This window comes from Aotus nancymaae, unplaced genomic scaffold (genome assembly GCF_030222135.1).
Source record: "Aotus nancymaae isolate 86718 unplaced genomic scaffold, 86718_ANA_hifiasm-v0.15.2.pri h1tg000019l, whole genome shotgun sequence".
In the NCBI taxonomy this organism is placed as follows: Eukaryota; Metazoa; Chordata; class Mammalia; order Primates; family Aotidae; genus Aotus; species Aotus nancymaae.
Window position 1 is genome coordinate 54,216,525 of NW_026988431.1, and position 16,887 is coordinate 54,233,411.

Genomic DNA, 16,887 nt, shown 5'->3' on the forward strand with positions numbered 1-16,887 from the left:
TTTCAATGGGAGAAGCTTCCAGGGTTATGGGGGCTGATTGATAAGAGTGAGGAGCTCAAAGGATGTCTTCTGTCAGGGAAAGGTAAGATGACGTTGTCTGGAGTCTGCTTAGTCAGTTTGATTTCAATGATAAAAATAATGTTAGGCTAGAGGCTGGAACTCTTGGTGTCAGTTAGCTTTTGTGGCCAAATCTTGCTAAAACTCCATGGCTTACAAAGTATAGCTTGTGTATCTATGGTAGATTCAAGATGGTCAAAATTGACATGCTTCACATTAAGAAATGAGGTCCATGCCCCTTTCATTTGAGTATGGCTGGCTTCTGAGATTGGTTTAACTAAAAACTTAGTGCTAGTGTCACTGTGTCACCTGGCCTTAATAAATTAGCAGCTTCCATGTTCCTGGAAAAATATGTTTGGGAGCCCTGAGCTATGGTGGAAATTTAAATATCTTGAGATTGGCATGCCAAAGAGATTATGTGATTGAAAGTCCTAACTGGGCCCCAGTATCTTCCATTTCTAACAAGGTATCAGACTTGTAATTAAGTCTAGAGAGACCAGCCAACCCACTAGCTGGACACTCTGAGTGCCCTGAGTTCATTCCCTATAGAGCAGAGGAATCACCTAGTTGATCCAGACCTGAATTTCTGACCCACAAAATTGTTAGCTAGAATAAAATGGTTGTTTTTAGACCACCAAGTTTGAAGTACTTTGCAACACAACAGTAGATAACTGGAACATAACTGTGGGATTGGTGAGGGTTGTCTGATACTGACTGGCCTCAGCTGGTCTTACCTGGGGTCACTCACGTGTCTTCAGGTCAGTTGGAGACTGTGCTCTAGGTCATATTTGGCTAGGACATCCTATCTGGGACAGCTCCACTCTGTGTTTTTCTCATTTTCCTCCTGTGACTAGCAAGCTGGGTCATTCATATCCTTTTGATGGCAATGGCAAAAGTGCAAGAGAGCAAGTGGAAACACCTAAGGGCCCTTGAGACCTAATACCCTGTCATTTCGACTTCATTCTGTTGGCTGAAGTCACGTGGCTGAACTCAGAGTCAAGGGATTGGAGCCATTTCTTTTGTGTGGAGCAGTGCAAAATCCATTTAGCAAAGGGTGTGAGTACAAGGAGGGGTAAAAGATTGGGGACAATAATGCAATCTACAATGTTTACTTCATTTCAGTTCAGAGAAACATCTACGGAACACCTATTATTTGCCAAACATTGTACTAGTTTTTGGGAACATGGAAACAAGAGACTTAACTTTTGGCACGAGAAATGTTGCCAGTCTAGGCATTCTTCAGGATAAATAAGAGGGTTTCCTGTACTTCAGTTTTCTAATTAAGGATCCCAACCTCCTATTTTGACTTTTACTTGTAACCCTTCTGTTAAGATTTACACTTACTTTAGATTTAGCATTTAAGTTATGCTTTATTGTTTTAGTGACTTAAAATTTGGTCAGGAGTCCTTACTTGCTTCACTCATTGTGGAAATTTTGTTTGGCTGGAATTTTATGTTTTTACACAATCACGAAAAATTCTGGTTACAACAAATGACATATCTGCATCATCAGTCAAGTTACTACCAACACTTGCTCCACTGTCTTTCAAAGAACTTTATGTTTTCCTCATCTTCAAATTCTTAGGGAGCCTTATCACAGTCAAAGTGTTGCTAGCATTATCATTTAATATCTGTATCTAAATTGGGAAGCAGGAACCCTCAATGCAAAGGAAACATATATGAAGACAATCCATGTCCTTCAATAGGGAAACTGAGCACCTTCCTCGTACTGATGAGCTCTGTTCATTACTTTCTGTAGCTCTTTGGCCTCTTCGCAGATATACGGTCTGTAACTATGTTTGCCTCACACCAATAGGTTCTACTTTCAGAGTCAGACTTCTCATCTCTCTCCTTCCTCATTGCTCTTATTAAGTTCCCATTTCCTGTCTGCAGAAAGTCACTTTCTTCTACTGAAAGACCCAGAGTTGAGCTTCACAAAGGGTCCAACTCAGTTCACTTCTGCAACATCTTTGGTCACTCATTAATCCCCTGGCACAGTGGGAAGCACATGGGATGACTTTGGGGTCAAGACCTAGATTTCAATCCCAGCCCCCTAAGATTTTGTGTAGGCTACTTAATCTCTCTGCGCCTCAGTTTTATAATCTATTATATGGGCACAGATACATTTATCAGGGAAAAAGAAAGGTTATTTTCTCACATGACCTCACTTGTCTAAGACAATATAAGAAATATCTTAGAGTATTAGCGCTCAGCATTTTGCAAACCTTAATTCTTCTTAAAATGGTGAGAGAATTAAAAGTCACCAATATTTCCCTTCTAGCCTTCTGTCAAATCTGTGATTTCTCTGTTGCCCAAATATGTGGGCCTTCTTGTATTTGAATATTTATGGCAAAAAGGATCCCTAGGGCTGGGGCTAGGTTTTACTTTTCTTTATATTCCACGATCCCACACAGACTTCACAGATGCTCAAATAAATGTTTTTTGAACAAATGAATATTTTATTGAATGTAATTGTGTAAACTAATGAAAATTTAATTATTTTATATCCAGACAGAATATTTCTGTGTTTTAATTTTTGCTGGGGCTGGATTTGGCTGGCTGATGCATTGTATCTGTGTTTGATGTCCTCACTCTTGTGGAATAGAGAGTGCATATGTATGTGTGGGGGTCTGCATTTGGGGACAGAAAGGCCTATATTTGGGGACATGCAATGTAATAAGCTGCTTTTCACATTTTCTTCCATTTCCTTTGTTGTGTTTTATCTCTCATTACTAGACTGTGAAGTCTTTGAGGACAGTGACCATGCCTTATATTTGTTGTTACCATATATAATATTTTAGGGCTGGTTAACACTGTCTGGTTAACCTTTGGATTTATTGTTCTTTCACCTCATCCTTATAAATGCCACATGATTTGTGGAAAAAAGTTTAGACTCTGAAATTAAACAGACCTGTATCTATAACTTACAGGTTGTGTGACTCTGGGCAAGGCACATAACTTCTTGGTGCCTGTTACCTCATCTGTGAAGGTGAACAATAGTGTCACCTACCTGCTGGAGCTGGTTTTGTTTCCCCTTAAGTTAAGGATATTTTCCGACTTTTATTTTAGGTTCAGGGGGTATGTGTGCAGATTTTTTACCTGGTATATTGTGTGATGCTGAGGTCTGAGGTACAAATCATCCCATCCCCAGGTACTGAGCATAGTACCCAATAGTTAGTTATTAAAAACTTGCCTCCATCTCTCTCTAACCCCTCTAGTGGTCTCCAGTTTTTACTGTTGCCATCTTTACGTCCACGACTACCCAATGTTTATCTTCTACTTATAAGTGAGAACATGTGGTATTTGGTTTTCTGTTCCTGCATTAATTTGCATGGGATAATGTCCTCCACCTGCATCTATGTTACTTCAAAGGACATAATCCCATTCTTTTTTATGGCTGCATAGTATTCCATGGTGTGTATATACCACATATTCTTCATCCAGTCCACTGTTGATAGGTACCTAGACTGATTCCATGTCTTTGCTATTGTGAATAATGCTGCAACAGACATGCTAGTGCATGTGTCTTTTTGCAAGAACAATTTGTTTTCTTTTGGATATATATCCAGTAATAGGGTTGCTGGGTCAAATAATAGTTCTGGTTTAAGTTCTTTGCGAAATCTTCAAACTGCTTTCTATAGTGGCTGAATTAATTTACACTCCCATCGACAGTGTAAAGCATTCCCTTTACTCCTCATCCTCACTGAAATCTGTAATTTGTTGACTTTTTAATAGTAGTCATTTTGACTGCTGTGAAATAGTATCTCATTGTGGTTTTGATTTGCATTTGTCTTTTGATTAGTGATGCTGTGCATTTTTTTATGTTTGTTGTCTGCTTGCATGTCTTCTTTTGAGAAGTGTCTGCTAATGTCACTTGCCCATTTTTAACGGAATTATTATTTTTTTTGCTTGTCGAACTGTTTAAGTTCCTTATAGATTGACTATTAGATCTTTTCAGATGATAGTTTGAGAATATTTTCTTCCATTCTGTAGGTTGTCTGTTTACTCTGTTGGAAGTTTCTTTTGCTGTGCTGAAGCTCTTTAGTTTAATTAGGTCCCACTTGTCAATTTTTCTTTTTGTTGCAGTTGCTTTTAAGGACTTAGTCATAATTTTTTTTCCCCAAGGCTGTTGTTCAAATGACATTTTCTAGGTTTTTTTTTGTGTGTGTTGGGGGGTGGATTCTTATAGTTTGAGGTCTTACATTTAATTCTGTAATCCATCATGAGTTAACTTTTTCATAGAGTGCAAGGTAGGGGTCCAGTTTTATTAACTTCATATAGCCAGCCAGCTATTGCAGCACAATTCACTGAATAGGGAGTCCTTCTGCATTGCTTATATTTGTTGACTTTATCAAAGGTCAGATGGCCATAGGTGTGTGGCTTTATTTCTGGATACTCTATCCTGTTCTATTGGTCTATGTGTCTGTTTTTGTACCAGTACCATGCTGCTTTGGTTATTGTAGCCTTACAGTATAGTTTGAAACCAGGTAATGTGATGCCTTTGGCATTGTTCTTTTTGCTTAGAATTACTTTGGCTATAAGGCTTCTTTTTTTGGTCCCATGTGAATTTTATAGTAGTTTTTTCTAGTTATGTGAGAAGTGGCATTGATAGATTGATAGGAATAGTGTTAAATATGTAGATTCCTTTGGGAAGTATGACCACTTTAACAATATTGATTCTTCTAATCCATGAGAATGGAATGTTTTTTCATTTATTTGTGTCATGTCTGATTTCTTTGAGCAGTATTTTGTAGTTCTCCTTGTAGTTCTCCAGATCTTTTACTTCCTTGCTTAGATGTACTCTTAGGTATTTTTTTTTATGGCCATTATAAATTGAATTACATTCTTGATTTGACTCTCAGCCTGAATGTTATTGGTGTATAGAAATGCTGCTGATTTTTGTACATTGATCTTGTATCTTGAAACTTTGCTGAAGTCATATATTGGTCACAGAAGCCTTTTTTTTTAGGGTTTTCTAGATGTAGAATCATATTTCTGCAAAAAGAGATAATTTGACTTCTTCTTTTCCTATTTGAATGACATTTATTTCTTTCTCTTGCCTGATTGCTCTGGCTAGCACTTCCAATACTATGTTAAATAGGAGTGGTGAGAGAGAGCAATCCTTGTCTTGTTCCAGTTCTTAAGGGGAATGGAGAGCTTTGTGAGACCTGATTAAATTGAATAATGTAAGGCATCTACTCAGAATAGGGGCTGTATAAACAGAAGGCATTTTAACTGTCTCTGTTTCCATTCTCTTTACGCTGTTACTATTTATCCTAATTATGCCCTCCTTCTCCTATCAGGAAATGTGCATTTATAACCCTGGCTATCTGTTAGTCTAGTCTCCCCACTAGACTGCTGGGAGCCGATGGGGAATAGAATATTCTGAACTATCAAAATTTCACCTCATTAGAAACCCTACATCATATCACTTTGGACACTGACAAAGACCTTTTAAGAATAACCACATTTTGCCCCATTAAAATAATACAAGAATAAATGTGAGTTTCTAGAAAAACTCCCCAAAGCAAAGAGGTGGAGAGATAAATGCCATATGAAGAATCTAAGGATGCAGCATATATTCAAATTTATTATATTTAATTGTCTCTATCTTTACTTATTAAAGTAGATTTTAAAAAATTGCTCTCACAACAGGACCATTCTCCTTAGTAGATTTAAGGACTGTTTCACCAGTATGTTTTCTTGAAATAATTGAGTTTGCTGGAATAAACTATTCAGCTCAATATTTTTCATCTCCCTCTAATACAAATGTATTTGATTTCTATAAATCTGAGTGAGATCAGTCAGGAAATTACATGCATTTATCTTCCACAGGGTATATGAACTATTGAGTCATGTTGTATTTATTATAGATCATGTTTGCTATTTGGCAGGATAGTTTGAATTGTTGAGAACAATATATAATACTAAGAAAACAACCAGAAAGACAAATTGAAGTAAAGTGTTCTTTATGATAAATAAGTACATAAAATATTCTGTTGTGATTCAAGCACACATTTACATATAAAATATATTGAAAATATATCATTCTGTATTATGCATTCTGTTCATTTGTATGGTTCATAAACATATATATTTCTTTTATATAAGTAATATTTATATTACTTAGTCTTTTAATTTGGACCTCATGTAATATGTATATGTTTTCCTATTATATCTTTCTTCCAGCCTCAAATATGTGGATGTTTTCTTGGCTTTGTGCTATTTTAATTATTTTGGCTATTGCTGGTATGAACACAATAGCAAAGACCACACCATATACCAAATTTACGAAGAAATCTGAGGAAAGAGAGATGCCAAAGGGTCTAAAGCCATCCAGTGGCCCACCTCCACAAGAAGAAGAAACCCTCTTCACAGAAATGGCTGAAATGGCAGAACCAATCACCAAACCCTCAGCCTTGGATTCTGTCTTTGGCACTGCCACTCTCTTTCCCTTTGAAAACTTCACTCTTGACACAGCTGATTTCTTTTTGAATTGTTGTGATTGTTGTTCACCTGTACCCGGGCAGAAAGGAGAACCTGGAGATACTGGAAAGCCAGGTATTTGAAAATACAGGAAGTCATGTTTCTCACTTGTACATTGGTAGAGTTGAGAGGTAGGTTGTGGGGTGAAATTGCCCCAAGAGTTTCTGCTTTGTCATGCAAATGGAGACAGGTGTAGGTATCACATTGTTACAAATGCAACTGGGTGCTGGGTTGCCCAATGCAGTAATTAATAAATATTAAAATTAAAATTGAATGAGGTAAAAATTTCGGTTCATCAATCACATTAGCCACAGTTCAGGTGCTCAACAGCCGCTGTATTGGGCAGCATAGATAGCATCTCCATTATTGCAAACCATTCTACTGGACAGTGCTGGCGAGAGCAAAGTCAGGGATTACCGACCCCAGCGTGGCGCGCTGTGGTTCTTCAAGATGCACAGGTTCATTACCAGCACCATTGTTTCATTAGTGGCTGATTTGAAAAGAGTAAATGAAGCTTCTGTTGCCTGGTAAGAACGTGTGCTGACTGATGGATTTTCTGAGTGCTATTTGTAGTTAGGATTAGAAATGGAATGGCTGTGAGGTAGAGAATAAGGCTTAGGATTCTGTTTGCTTCTCATTGAATTTCTGAGGCAGTACTGTGTCCTTGCCCAGCAATTTTCTCCATTGAACGCCATGGTTATGTATGTCAAGATTTCAGATGTCTATAATATATACATAATGAATATACTCTCAGCTTTATTCTAATACATTTCAGCTTTTCCATGTCATATAAAAGAGAATTCAAGGTAAAGTTAAGGTCAGATTGTCAATTTCAAGTTCATCATTCCCTGAAGAATTTAATGTTATAAACTTAGCAATTATACATCTTCCAATCTTTTCATTCATTTCATCCCATTGTAGGGATGTTTCAGGAAATGTGGTTAGTATTTATGTAGAGCTGCATTAAGGAGTAAACGAGATGGGCTGTAGCTTGGACACCAAGATGTCAAGATTGCTAAAACATTATTGAAAATTTAACGAGACTGAGAAAATTATATTTAACAGAAGTCTTAGTATTCTATTTGGTTGGCAAGCTGCTTGGGGGTGAAAATCCCAAGGGCATGGTCAAGTAGACACAGCTGGTTGCTAAACTATTTGCTAAGGCTGTGAGTTCTGTAACATTAGGGCTTTTGTTTTACCCAGTGGTGGATTTAGCTGGGCTGTTCTCAGGGTTTGTTCTCTCCTCTAAATATATTTGACAAATAATTTCGAGGTGTGCCAAGTTATTACCCTGCCTGGGGAGCTAATATGTCTTAGTCTGACTGGTTCTGCCACAGAGCATAGTGCTTAAGAGCTCAGAATGCAGAGGCTATCTTAGTCCTACTTAAGGAAGCTCTTCTGCTTTGGGAAATCTTAGTCCATTCTTTGGGTCTTAGCTTAATGCCATTTTCTCAAGGAAGTCTCTGATCTCATCAATTAAGTCCTTTTACCATAACCTACAATAAGACCTTCCTATTTTTCTTTCTGTTATTAACTACAATGTGACAATTTCTATTTATTCGTGTGGCTATTGATTCAGTGTTTATGTTTCATAGACTCTCAGTTTCATGAGAGTAGGGACTGCTGGAATGTTGATGGCTACATTCCTAACATCTTGCAGGGTGTTTGGTGTATAGAAGTCCTCAGAAATAGTTAATGAATGAATGAGTAAGTGAATGAAAGGGAAATCCAAATGTTCTAGGTGTGTTTTTACTTCCAATCTGAAAGTGTGGTCCACATGAGGTTAAGTGTCAGATTATCATTTTGTTCTTGTTTGATATAATGCTGCTTCCCTGAATCATTTGATCACTGCCATGAATACAGTGACAAGTACTAATGTGCTATTCAGGTAGTACAAAATTGCAAATGAGACAAAATATTGCCCTTAGAACTCTGTGATGGTTTATTCTCACTCAGATTTTATCATTAGGTCATTGCCACTTATTGATTGCAATAAAATGCGTTTTTTCCCCCCGGAACTAATAAACTTCAAAAGAGGAATTTTATGTTCTGATGTGTTTAAAATCCCATTTCTAGGTCCTAAAGGAGAGGCTGGGAATTTGGGGATCCCAGGGCCACCAGGAGTTGTTGGGCCCCAAGGCCCTAAAGGCTACAAAGGAGAGAAAGGTAGGTAATTCATTCTGCGTCATTTATCGGGAGAGCAACTTGCTAAGTAAATACTAGATTCTTGAAGGTGAGTAATTTTTAAAAACGTAAATACTTGATAAAGCACATTATATTTGATATAAACATGTTAACTTTGTAAATAGCCTATTGAGATATTTTAAACTTACCTGGGAACATTGCACACATGCATGCACACACACAGATTGTCATACAGCTTTTCCATCTCTCATTCACCACCTGGCCGACCTAGTGACCAGCAGCCACAGAGTACAGTCTCTGGGGAAGGCTACAGAGATACCCTTCCTGTACATGTGCATGTGAGCCTACTTCCTCTGGATGCAAATAATTTTGTATTAGATGGAACAAACTAAAGCAGGCAGCTCCCTAAATATTCAGGTTAGGTGGATAGTATGCCTGTGCAGGAGAATTTAACATATCCCTTGGCTCACTCTGAAATTAGAGGCACTGTCAGTGGTGGAAAGACAACTTAATTAAAACAGAAGTAATCAAGCTTACAATGGTGACATTGGGTCAGTCATTTTCTTTCACTTGGAACTTGAGGGAGATGAACTAGATATTTATTTATACCTTGTTTACTAGCAAAGAAGATTTGCAGTTATAAGTGCCTTTATAGTTCTTTTCCAGCTCAGAAATTCTGTAATTCCATGGGTGTATCCATAAAGAAGGCTTTCTGTCCCAGGAAATCCCTGGTTCTGCAAGTGCTTAAAGGTACCGAAGGAAGGCTACAGATTCACTGGGATATTTAGAAATTCCTCGGTGAATACCAGCAGCCTGTAGAAATACCATCTATCCATCAAGTTAAATGTTTTAACCTTAGTGTCACATGTCAAAAGACCTAATGCCGTCTATACATCACCCTCCACATGGCTCAGGAACTGCCTAACTCATTTCTGGTAGAACATTCAGTGAAGTAATTACTCAAAAAAGATGCTAAGGAAAGAGAGAGCTACTTCACACTTGTCAGTTACGTGATTTTCATTCTTGGAAACATTTAATCCTTTTGTGCCTGAATTATGTTAGCAGAAAACCTTGTGAAATAAAGATGAGTGATGAATCTCCCCAGTGATTCATACATTGGGAAGCTAGACTTCTGGAAATAGAAGAAAAAATAGGGAAGTGCAATAAAATAAGTTTCTTAAGAATATACTTTGATGAAGGATCAAAAGTAGAAATTCTTTGGCCGGTCTTTATAAAGTAGCAACTCTGCTTTCCTTTCACTTCCAGACTTAGCTTGCACTCTTGGTTAAGATAGAAAGTTAGAAAAAAAAAATGAGTTGAACAGTTGCATTCTAGTTAATCACTACCTGGTCGAGTAAATTAGGGGAAGCAATTAAGCTCTTTAAAGGAACTCTAGACCCGGTACGGCTCTGTGTGGCGAAGGTTGGTATTTGAGTTATTGGCAAAAACTAGGAGTAGAATTGGCTCTTCACTTCCATTTAGGGCTGGGTTCTCTCAAAATGCATTCAGTTATTTTCTTGATGGCCTATGGTTTTATTTCCAAATTTTGTATTTTATGCAGAGTAGGAACTTAGAAAACTCTGCTGAATGACCTATGGTGGGATTTCTCTAGTTGGTCTTGTGAAACTGGGAGGAGTCTATTCTCATGACTTTTAATTTGGCTTAAGATTTATTTTTTTCCCTGACAAAAATAAAACAAAAGATGTTAGTTATATCATAAGCAATAGAGATTGCAAATTGATACCAACCAGTGTCATATGTAATTGTATTTGACTCTGTCCAAATTTTTAATTTTTTTCATATCTCAATTTCTTTTATTGATAAAATAATTATTAAAGTATCTGCCTTCCTTTTCTTGAAGGGCAGGTGCTATAAATTTTTGTAAATTTGGAATTTTTCAATTGATTGAATGTGTTATGCTATATGAACCTGTGTTACAGAAGAGTGTTAATGTGTTAATGTCAAGTAAAATTATATTAAATTAAAGATTGGGTTGAATTAAAAAAAAGGTAAGAGCTTCCAACAATATCCGTGCAAAGTAAATGTCTAATAAAAGTGAGATATTATTAATACTATTATTATTGTTACAATCATTTACAGTTGAAATCAATTCAGTGTGACTGAACTATAATAGGATGGGCTTTTAGTAAGGCCCAATATAAAAATATATTTTATGTTAATATGACAAATATCTGAAAACCCAGATATTTTCCATTTTTTTCACCTATGAATTCCTACATTTCTATACTTTGTCCAAAATGTATATAAAAATATTTCAACACAAAATGGAAATTGACTTTTTCTTGATGCTCTGTATAAAGAACATTTTTTTCCTGGACTTTTTTTTTGGTTATCATTAGTTTTAGCAGGATGTAGTGCCCTGTGTGCCCTGTGTTTAAACTTGTAGGGAGCATGACATTATTTCTCAGGCATTGTGGCCTTATAAAGAAGGTATTCTAACTGTTATTCAAAATTCATATTGGGAAAAACACAAATACATACAAATATAATACAAGCAGAATGTCATGAGTTTTATGAGAGGTTTGAAGAGCCATGGAAATGCTGAGGGCAAAGATGAATTCCATTTGAAGGGATCACTGCCTCCAGATCTCTTTTAAATAGTTCACCATCAGTTGAAATTAATTATTCCTGATGACGCTCAATTTTTTCTTTCTTTCTCCTTCCTTCCTTCTTTCTTTTCCTTTCTTTCTCTCTCTCTCTTTCTTTCTTTTTCTTTCTTTCTAAGACAGAGTCTCCATCATCCAGGCTGAAGTGCAGTGGCATGATCTTGGCTCACTGCAACCTCCAACTCCCGAGCTCAAGTGATTCTTATGCCTCAGCCTCCCAAATAGCTGGGATTACAGGTGCACGCCACCACACCCTGCTAATTTTTTGTATTTTTAGTAGAGATGGGATTTCATCATGTTGGTCAGGCTGGTCTCGAACTTCTGGCCTCAGGTGATCCACCTGCCTCGGCCTCTCACAGTGTTGGGATTACAGGCATAAGCCCCTGCACCCAGCCTAAGTTCTTTTTCCACACTATTTTACGTTTAACCCATTTTGGTTAAGGAAAACACTGGAATGTGACACGATTGTGAGAAGAATATTAGATATATCATAAATGATGTAGTTGATAAGTTAATCTTGGTATCATTTTAGGGCTCAAAGGAGAGCGTGGGGACCAGGGAATTCCAGGATACCCAGGAAAACCCGGAGCACAAGGTAGAGCATGAAATATACCTACTGTGAACAGTCATATGTGCAGTGTAGCCCTTCATTCTCTGCTGTTTGTATTTAAAATTATCAGAGAGGTAAGCTGAAAATACAAATTGCTGTTATCCTTCTAAGAATTCAGTGTACTGACTCGATGAAGGAGCACTGGTCTAGGAATTTGGAGACCAGGTAATAGTATCTGTGCTCTGCTTCTTTCTCTAGCTGCCAATGGAAAATAAAAATCCCTGACTCGTTCTGGGTCTGTTTGCTTGCCAATAAGAATTTAGGCTTGAATGGACAGTGTGGGGATTTAGGAGAATACCTGGGTTAGGCCAAAATGCAAAGGATAATGGAATACAATGAACAACTACAGTCCTAATATTCTTTATTATCTTAAAAGTGAAAAACAAAAAGAACTAGATATATGTCATCTGAATACAAGCTACTATTTCTTAGAAGCATTAACGATTCCCCTTCTAAGAGCATGATATAACTGTTCATTGTCACAGCCTCCTAGGCACAGGTATTACTGAGGCAAGAACCAGGTTTCCAGGTCCTAATTAGTAGTCTTGTTTCTACTTTTTTGAGCTCTGTGGTAATAGCATGCTGTTTATAGCCTATGTGATCCTTAAACATTATTTTAATTTTCCATTTCAGGTGAACTTGGCCCTAAGGGAGATAAAGGAGACATTGGTTTGGCAGGAGTGAAAGGACAAAAAGGCTCCAAGGGAGACACATGTGGGAATTGTACCAAAGGAGAAAAAGGAGACCAAGGGGCTATGGGCTCACCGGGCCTGCACGGAGGGCCCGGCGCCAAGGGAGAGAAGGGGGAGATGGGGGAGAAAGGCTGCTGTGGAGATTCTGAGGAGAGAGGAGGAAAAGGACAGAAAGGTGTGGCAGGTATAAAAGGAGAAAAAGGTAGCAAAGGGGACAGTGGAATGGAAGGCAAAAGTGGTCACAGTGGTCTGCCTGGGGCCAAAGGTGATCCAGGGGTTAAAGGAGAAAAGGGAGAGTTAGGTCCTCCTGGTCTCCTGGGACCTACTGGGGCAAAGGGTGACACTGGCAGTAAAGGGGTCCGAGGTCCCATTGGGAAGAAGGGCTCTCGGGGCTTTAAAGGCTCCAAGGGTGAGGTGGCTAGAGTGCCCCAGTCAGCTTTCAGTGCTGCTTTGTCAAAGCCTTTCCCTCCTCCAAACATCCCCATCAAATTTGACAAGGTTCTCTATAATGACCAAGGGAGTTATAGTCCTGTCACTGGGAAGTTTAACTGCTCTATTCCTGGGACATATGTTTTTTCCTACCATGTTACTGTAAGAGGCCGACCTGCTCGAATCAGTCTGGTGGCCCAGAATAAGAAGCAGTTCAAGTCCAGAGAAACTTTGTATGGTCAGGAAATAGATCAGGCATCTCTCCTCATTATCTTGAAATTAAGTGCAGGAGACCAAGTCTGGCTTGAAGTGTCAAAAGATTGGAATGGGGTGTATGTCAGTGCTGAGGATGACAGCATTTTTACTGGGTTCCTTTTGTACCCAAAGGAAACTTCTGGAATTTCACCATAAGTTTGTGTCTTGAATCCCGTAGTTTAGATTTAGTGGAATAAGTCAATTAACATAGACCAGTGCTATTAAAAAATAACTTCAATTTTTTCAAGACTATAAAAATAATACAGAAATTTTTTTTAAATGTCACTTAGAGTCAATTGTTATTTCTATTTTAAGGTACCACCTTTAAAAATATTTATATGCATTTCAGAACATATGTCTATTAACTTTGTAGCTAGGCTTTAAAATTTAGCATTATAATATTAGCATTATTCATGCCATTTAAGTATAATAATATTTGTATACAAAATATGAATGAGATTTATAGTTAATAAATGTGTTCCTACTAAATATCTTCTATATCTCAGATAAATGTATGTCACTTCTTTTTGTGTAAATTGCATAGTATGACAGCAGGTTTTTGACTCTCTTGGGTGGGTTGCCTTCTGACAAAATGGAACTCTTCTCATGTTAGTTTAATTCATGGAGATGACACAGAAAGAGTGGCAAAGACTAGCTAAAGGATATTTAAAATTTATCAGTGTGTAAAGGTTTGCTCACAAAACTTGTATTATATGGACTTGTGTGTTGGGTAAAATGTAAGAAAAAGTTGATAATCATAGTGAAGATGAAATCATTAATCAAATTATTGTGCTTAGAAGAACTGAATGTCCCCAAAAGAATCAAGAATAAAACGAAATCATTATTGATCTGAATTTTTGCCTTTTCTTCAAGATAGAACATTTAATTAGGATAAATTCTTTGGCATCATTATTATCATCTCTGTAATAATTAAGTCTAGTTATTCAGTGATAACATTGCTGGAGCAGGTGGGGATTTGGGAGTTAATTTGCAATGCAAATGTATAATAATTGTGTGAATATTTTTTGATAATTCAGTGGTTTCATTTTTGTTGTTTCTTTTCTTTTTTTTTGAGATGTGATCTTGCTCTGTCACCCAAGCTAGAGTGCAGTGGAGTGATTCTTGCTTACTGCATCCTCAACCTCCTATGTCCAAGCATTCCTCCCACATTAGCCTCTCAAGTACCTGGGACCACAGGCCTTTGTCACCGTGCTTGGCTAATTTATTTTTATTATTTTGTTTTTATATAGATGGAATCTCCCTATGTTACCCAGGCTGGTCTTAAACTCCTGGTGTCAAGCAATCCTTCTGCCTCGTTCTCCAAAAGTGTTGGGATTATAGGTGTGAGCCACTGCACCTGGCTGGTTTCATTTTTTAAAAAGCAAATTTATTGAATCCAAATTGAATTTGGTTCCATGAAGGCATAGTTATGCAGATTTGCAAATCTTGGTGCATCAAGACAGGGAGTGGGTGATAGAAAACTTTCTAGTCTTTGCCTACTTTGTTGCACTGCCTACTTTGGCAAACACCATTCACTTTTGAGGCTCTCACTCATATAAATACACACACACACATTATACATATGTATATATATAAATATATACCTATATGTATCATACATATATAATGTATATGATACCATGTGTATGATATATATATGATACATAATATGTGTATATGATATATGTATGATACATATAGGTATATATTTATACATACATGCATGTATAAATGTACTCATATATACATACACACATAGACATATATGTATCACACACACATACATGTATGTATATATGAGTACATATGTATGCATGAGTATAAATATATACATGTATGATACATACATGTATCACTCATATATACATAGATGTATGTATGTATATGTATATATGAGTGATAGCCTCAAAAGTGAATGATGTTTATATATATGTTTCTCAAATTCGGAGGAATAGCATTTCTGAAAGTTGTTATAAAGTGTTGGAAAAGAGTGGTTTCTGCATCAAACAAATATTGGAAGTACTATATTCTATCTTCCTGTTGAAGATTTATAAAGCACGTTAGTGTAGTCTCGGATGTTCCCGCGGAAAATAAGTTTGTTTAATTTTGTTTATCCAATGATTCTGTTTATTTTGGATCTAGAACTGATCAAGTAACATCCTGTGAAGGGGCATTTTGTAGTATATGCACTTTGGAAATGTTGCATTCGTTTCTCATTTAAGGATCCAGTGGGGATAAAGTTAACTCCTGACATTTCTCCCTTTCTTCACCAGTTCTTCCCTGTTTAGAATGAAATATTGCTTTAGTTGTGGCTGTGCTTATATTTGTCAGAGGGAGAATAAAATAATTTGCGAGTGATTTAAAAAGTGATGCTTACACTTAAAATTTTTTGTTTTTCCAATTAGCATTGAATAATAATGAAATTCGGGAACAGTTTTGTCTCTTATTCATATGTTCTTATGTTTATTTTTTTCTTTATGTCATCTCTATGAGTGGATTGGAGCAATTTGGGGAAGCTGAGAGACAAGCAGCCTAGGAAGAGAGAAGAAAAAACCATACCACAGGATGTGATACAAAAGAGAACCAGGCAGAGCACCAGTAGGAGTACAACAATTCGTGTGTAAGATTTAGGGTATCTGTTAGCATCTTACACCAGTGTTTGTGGTAGACATTTTATAGGAAATCTGGAGTTAAGAGCTCAGGGTTAGGATCCAGGAGTAGTAGTTGATTATGAGTTCTTTTCAGGGCATCCTGAAAGTTGTTATTCTCTGGTAGTGGCTTTGGGAGGGAGGTTCAAGGTTCTTCATGCCATTTCTGCTATGAAGGTGGAGAACTGGACAACTGAGTGTTCCCTTCTTTCAACAATAACATATCTCCCATCTTGTCAAAAGTAGAAAAATCAAGAAAAGTAGAAGAAAAGCAGAAAATTCAAATCCTATCGCAAGGATTTGAACACACTCCCTACCCTTTTTCTACCCTCATGACTACCAAATAAACACACCTGAATGCCAGCCCTGAGTACTAAACTGCTTAAACTGCTGAGAGTGAAATGGACATTCCAAGCTTAACATGGCAAAGTCAAGCTGCTCCTCCCGCATCCTACCTTAACTCACATAATACAAGTTCTGTTCATCTGCTCAGGCCAAAAACCTTGTGACATTTTATTTGTCTCTTTTATGCTTAAATTTAATCTGTCAGGTAATCCTTTTGGAGCTTTCTTCAGAATGTGCACAGAGTTTGAGGAATAGTACTGCTTCACTGCCACGTCCTGGGTCAAACTACGGCCAACTGTAACAATAACTTTGTAACTGCATTCCTCTAACATACAAGAGATTCAAGGCTCAAATGCAAGTGGAGCCCAACATACCACATGTTGAAATATGAAATATTTAAAGCTTATAAATGAAGCTAACAAACGTTTATTTAAAATATCTTCTATCCTTCTACTTTGAAATATAAGCCTTTGTATTGAAAAAAATAAAAAATAAAATTATGGCTTTTTTTTGACTTACAGTAAACAAAATATCAAAGGTGTCTTAATTACTCTGGTGTATGTCTAGGTGTCCTAGTGATAGGCAGGTAATATT

At 37.1% G+C, this 16,887-nt stretch overlaps 1 protein-coding gene across 7 annotated transcripts in view; it reads left to right on the forward strand.

Moving 5' to 3' along the window:
• OTOL1 (otolin 1) overlaps positions 1-14,880 on the forward strand; it is an 84,768-nt gene extending 69,888 nt beyond the window's left edge. For all 7 annotated transcript variants that reach the window (XM_064378882.1, XM_064378880.1, XM_012447401.3 and 4 more), the window contains 4 exons: positions 6,246-6,617; positions 8,619-8,708; positions 11,847-11,909; positions 12,558-14,880. In XM_064378882.1, coding sequence (XP_064234952.1) covers positions 6,254-6,617; positions 8,619-8,708; positions 11,847-11,909; positions 12,558-13,456 — 1,416 coding nt within the window. In that variant the 5' untranslated portion in view covers positions 6,246-6,253 and the 3' untranslated portion in view covers positions 13,457-14,880. The remainder of the gene's footprint in view (positions 1-6,245; positions 6,618-8,618; positions 8,709-11,846; positions 11,910-12,557) is intronic.
• The last annotated feature ends 2,007 nt before the right edge of the window (positions 14,881-16,887 follow it).